A 5,831-nucleotide genomic window follows, 5' to 3' on the forward strand; every position below is an offset into this window, starting at 1 on the left:
CCGGGAATTGAACCCGAGACCTTTTGTCCGGCAGTCGTACTTATGTTTGCCCTTAACCATAATTTGGCAAGGAGGTATTATTTTCTTTATTTAGTTTTATATAGGTACTTGGTTTATTATCTACAGATAAGGGGTATCACAAAAAGACAAAATATTAGAAATAATAATTTATTAAAAAATAAATAAAGGCATACACACACATTCACACAAATAAATTAACAAACACACATATGGCCACAACTTAATTAATAAAATCTTATTTAATAATTATACTTAAATCTTAGGTATAATTTTATATAATTGCAACACCAAACCTTTTTGCTTGCAACACTCGACATTATTGTTGAACTAAATTATTTGATACTTTCGACAACAATTATTTGTAAAAACTTATTTTTGTGACAACTTATCTTCGTGTATTTCTTTAAATTAACTCGACTCAGGAATCGAACCGAAACTAACAAGACACGTTCATTAATTTATTATTAACAACGTTGCCTCATAGGATTTTCTCCTGTGTCGTGTGTGCGTTTACAAACATACAAGTTCACATACACATGACACCCAGACCCGGAACAACAATTTGTGAATCACACAGAGTTGCTCCGTACGGGAATCGAACCCGCTACACGAATTATTATTTAGTTCGATTATTTATACAAAAAGTAAACCTAAAAGTACCAAAACCATTCTTTACCAATACAATGCGAATTTCAATCTTACCACATTCATAATAAAACACATTATCGTTTAAAATCAATTTCAAAATGTCGTATCTGTCAAAATAATGTCAACTGTCAAGCAAGCGTTTATAGGTTATGTTCTATGACTGAACTGACTGAAACCAAGTCACCATTCGTCGACACTGACATACCACCACCCGCTGAGTTCAAGAAAACCAACACGGTATCTACCCAAACAGAAGAATTGTCCTGCCAATGTGGCAATCTTCTGCAGATGACCTGTGACTCGTGTAGCGACAGGGGCATGGTCAGGTCTGAAGGAAACTACAACCTGGCGTCCGTCAGCCCACAGAGTGCGAAAGAAGATGAAAAGAAGATAAAGAAGCATAAATGTGATACATATTGTGATAATAATCATAGTATTAGTGATAATAGCGACATTATAAAGCGACCTAAGCTGCGGAGGTTCTTCCCGATTGTGGACAAAATCGAGAAGATTGTGACGGATCGGTTTGCGCAGAGGGAGAACGATATCCAGGAGTTGCAGTTGGAGAAAGAGGACACGGTGTTCTCTCGCCCGCGGGAGTCCAAGAGACAGAAGACTTATTCTATAAACGATGACGACTATGTGTTTTACGAGAAGTGTGACTACGGGACGTTTGACCGCGCGGAGAACGTTGAGGAGTCCCCTAAAGAGGAGTCCCCCCCGGAGGTGTCGGACAAGGGGTTCAAGTTCCCTGATCCGAAGAAGCAGGACAATCAGGTGCCGTCCCCCACTGAGATGGATAGGTTTCGGTGGCGGTTCGATTCTGCGGCTTCTATGGTGTTCCATACGAAGACTGGTCTGCCGCTGACCTCGAGTCCAGCGCCGCTGCGGAGGGGGAACAACTGCTTCGATTTCGATGATTCGATTAATGGCATTTCGGGGATCAAGAGGTATGTTGTAGTTAGATTTGTTTTTATATATTAATATTTATTTATTACTCTTTGTTTTTGAAAATTAAAACTAAATTTTATTGATTTATAAAGTAGAATTTGTCATAATTTCTGAACAAACAAGTTAACCTAAGAAAATTTTGTAAACGTTTTAAACCTGGTAAAAATCATTAGGAGTAAACATACGTTTAAATGTAAATGTTATAATAATGTATTTGAAAGTGCATCCCCCCGCAGCGCCCTGTTCGCCCCCCGTCCCCCCGCGGCCCCCCCGGCCAGCGCGGCGCCGCCCCCGCCGCCGACCCCCCCACACGCCAACATCAAGATGCGGCCTAGCACTGGATTACTTGGTTAGTATCACCCTTTAATGATGTCTAGTATCTTGATAATATTATAAATGCGAATGTTTGTGAGTTTGTGTGTATGTATGATACGCAACGTCACGCCTTTTATCCCCAAAAGGGTAGGCAGCTATGCAGTGTACACCCACTTTTCACCATTTGTGTTATAACTCCCATGTAATAGGGGTGAGCCTATTGCCATATACTGGATACAATTCCAGACTCCGTGCTGAACTGAGAAATTTTCGAAAAACCGAATAAAACCCAGTAATACTTTGCCCGACCCGGGAATCGAACCCGAGACCTCTTGGCAGTCGCACTTGCAACCACTCGGTCAACGAGGCAGTTTGTGAGTTTGTGTGTGTATGTATGTTTGTTACTCATCGCATACTCGAGCTGCGCATTTCTGACAAAGTCAAAGTCAAAGCATTTATTTCAATTAATCCTAAATTAGGCACTTTTGCAACGTCAAATTAAATTGTCCGTCGGCTGTCAGTGAAGTTAGGTGCTCTTTCCAAAGTGTAGCTTCGAATGGAGATGAACGAGCAAGAAACTTCTCCACTCCAAAACATAGTAACATAGCTTAGTATCACATAGTTTTACAGCTTAGCTATTACATCTTCGTAGCATAGCTACATAGCACATCTCTGGTGGAAATATCACTTAATTTTCAATATTGTAATTTACAGGTAGTTTCGAAGAATCAGCTCTGAAGGGTCGTTTGGAGCCCGTGGCGACGGTGCACGGGTTCACGGCTGAGTTGGGGGCGTACGGGTCATTCTGTCCCCCCCACAAACGTCTGCCCGTCACTGTGTTCTTCTACGCACCGGGGGGTACTAATGCACCGTATATGGTAAGGGATATAAGTTTTTAAACTGACATGGTCACTAACACTACTATTAGAACTTATGACGGGATATTTACCATGTTTATTCATCCGTGATCATGGCGCTTGCAACAGTGCCGAAATATCGGAAACTCATCGAAGTGAATAAACATGGTAAATATCCCGCCATAAGTTCTAATAATAATGGTAAGGGATAGTTGCTCTTTTTTACGGTATAAGCTGGTAATCGAGCAGACGGATCACCTGATGGTAAGCAATCGCCGCCGCCCATGGACACTTGAAACACTGGAAGCGTTACAAGTGCGTTGCCGGCCTTTTGGCCTACATTAGTGTAGCATTTGTCTTTAATAGCTTTCTAATAGCAGTTAAAGGCTTAAAATAAAAAAATATATAATAAGGGGTCGTCTTTTAATTACGTGTGGCGTTTTTTAGACCTCCCCTTTCCCCTTGGTGATATGTGATGAGGTTTTAGATTAACCCCCCATCCCCATCATATAATTAAAAATTATAAGCCCAGGTTTCCTCAAGATGTTTTCCTTCACTGTTTGTCAGTAGTATTATTTAACACCATATACATACACAACCACACGCCTTTCATTCCCGAAGGGGTAGGCAGAGATGCTCGTTACGGCACGTAATGTCACTATACAATGCACATCCACTTTTCATCATTTATGATATATCCATGGCAATAGGCTCACCACCTATTACATGGGACTTACTACATAAATTGTGAAAAGTGGGTGTACACAGTGGCATTACGTGCCATAATGCGCACCTCTACCCCTTCGGGGATTAAGGGCGTGACGATATGTATGTATGTATGATATATCCATGTAATAGAGGGTGAGTCTATTGTTGTAGTATTTAACCCTATATTTTCCTTGATCGCAGGGCCACATAAACCTGGGCCCCCGCGGCTACCGCGTGGCGCGGTCGGGCACGGTGCAGGTGTCCCTGTTCAACCCGCACGGCACCCTGGTGAAGATGTTCGTGGTGCTGTACGACCTGTCGGCCATGCCGGGCGGCGCGCGCACGTTCCTGCGCCAGCGCACGCTGTACATGCCGGCCGCCGCCGCCGCGCGCCCGCCGCCGTCCCACGCGCACAAGTGGCTGCGGTACCTCATACATCTGCGGTGTGGCAACTCTATTCTATCTATTATAAAACATTTTTATACATACTACATAACATAGTATTTTTTACAATTCAATTTAAACAATTAACCACAGTCAAATGTCTGTCTAATAATGTTTCTCCTTTTTAACTTTAACTTTTCTCTTTTTTAACTAAAACCCACATTTCACCATTTATATTATAAGTAATTTTATTTTTTTCTCTTTCAGATTCATGACATCGAAATCCGGTAAACTGTACCTGCACACGGACATACGTATAATTGTGTCTAGGAAAGCCGATCTCGACACGGCCACAGCCCATTCCGCCTTATTCCGACCTCTGCCGACTAATTCCGAGCCGAATTCGTCCGAAACCGATCCGAATTCTTCTGACCGAAAACCGAATCGAGTTTTCGGCGGATGTTCAGACTATGACGACTATGAAAACCAGAACGGTGTTTCGTACGAGCTTAGGAGTTTCACCTATGCGCCGGACAATCCGAAATATTCTCCCCGATAATTCGGACGATTTCGGTATTTTCGGATTTTTCCGTCATTCTAGTAGTTTGGTGGTTGTCGGTATTTTCGTTTTAGTCCCTGTATGTAATGATTGTTTAACTGTATGTATTAATGAGAAAATATATTTTTGGTTTTTATAATAATTTTCTAGATTTTATTTCATCACCATCCTGTTTATGTCCACTGCTGGACATAGGCCTCTCAATATCTCTCAATATTCCTTATTGTGATAGCGTGATGTTATAAAAGGTACTATAAGCTATAATGTTATTAAAATATAAAGTTTTTTAATTCAAAAATAATTATTTAAATTGGGCTTGGACTAAGAGCAGATCAGGGGCCTACTCTAATTCAACGAACGAACGAAAAAACTTCGCAGATTGCATACTACAATTCTATTTATTGCGAACTTTTGTGAACAAAAATGAACGAATTAAATGAAGATAAATAAATAGGTTTTGATATGAAATTAAAAATAAAACGTTATTTCAAGTAATTTATTAGTAAATCAATAAAACCTACGGCCGAAGATTAAACGAAACTTCGCATTCGAGAACCGGAGTAGGCCCCCAGGAATCTTAAGGGTCACTTTGGCAAGGAGGTATTATTTTATTTCTTTAACTGCCGAGATTCTTAATGATATTTGGTAATGATAATGGTTACTTAACCCAGTATTTAGCGATTGTTTTCTATAGATACAAAATCATTGCTAAGGAATAGTTTAGGTAATCATTAAATGTCTCTGAGTATTACTTGGTTTATTATCTACAGATAAAGGGTAATAAAAAAAACAAAACATTAGAAATAATAATTTATTAAAAAATAAATAAAGGCATACACACACATTCACACAAATAAATTAACAAACACACATATGGCCACAACTTAATTAATAATGCCTTATTTTTTAATTATACTTAAATCTTAGGTATAATTTTATATAATTGCAACACCAAACCCTATTGCTTGCAACACTTGACATTATGGTTGGACTAAATTATTTGATACTTTCGACAACAATTTTTTTGACAACTTATCTTGTATTTCATTAAATTAACTCGACTCAGGAATCGAACCAAAACTTTCATTAATTTATTATTTGAAAAATAACAACGTCGCTTCATAGGATTTTCTTCTGTGTCGTGGGTGCGTTAACAAACATACAAGTTCACACACACATGACACCCAGACCCGTGCATCTCACAAAGAGTTGTTCCGTACGGGAATCGAACCCGCTACACGAATTATAATTTAGTTCCATTATTTATACAAAAAGCAAAACTTAAAAGTACCAAAACCATTTTTTTACCAATACAATTCGAATTTTAATCTTACCACATTCATAATAAACCACATTATCGCTTAAAATCAATTTCAAAATGTCGTATC

At 39.4% G+C, this 5,831-nt stretch overlaps 1 protein-coding gene across 1 annotated transcript; it reads left to right on the plus strand.

Annotated features, from left to right (window-relative positions):
* The first annotated feature begins 821 nt into the window (after positions 1–821).
* Positions 822–4,585, plus strand: LOC118280037 (protein FAM214A). The gene is made up of 5 exons (XM_050702525.1): positions 822–1,619; positions 1,857–1,969; positions 2,650–2,813; positions 3,702–3,943; positions 4,152–4,585. The coding sequence occupies exons 1-5, from the start codon at positions 826–828 to the stop codon at positions 4,441–4,443; spliced, it is 1,605 nt and encodes a 534-aa protein (XP_050558482.1). The 5' UTR covers positions 822–825; the 3' UTR covers positions 4,444–4,585.
* Positions 4,586–5,831: the final 1,246 nt, after the last annotated feature.

Source organism: Spodoptera frugiperda, chromosome 22, assembly GCF_023101765.2.
Source record: "Spodoptera frugiperda isolate SF20-4 chromosome 22, AGI-APGP_CSIRO_Sfru_2.0, whole genome shotgun sequence".
Lineage (NCBI taxonomy): Eukaryota > Metazoa > Arthropoda > Insecta > Lepidoptera > Noctuidae > Spodoptera > Spodoptera frugiperda.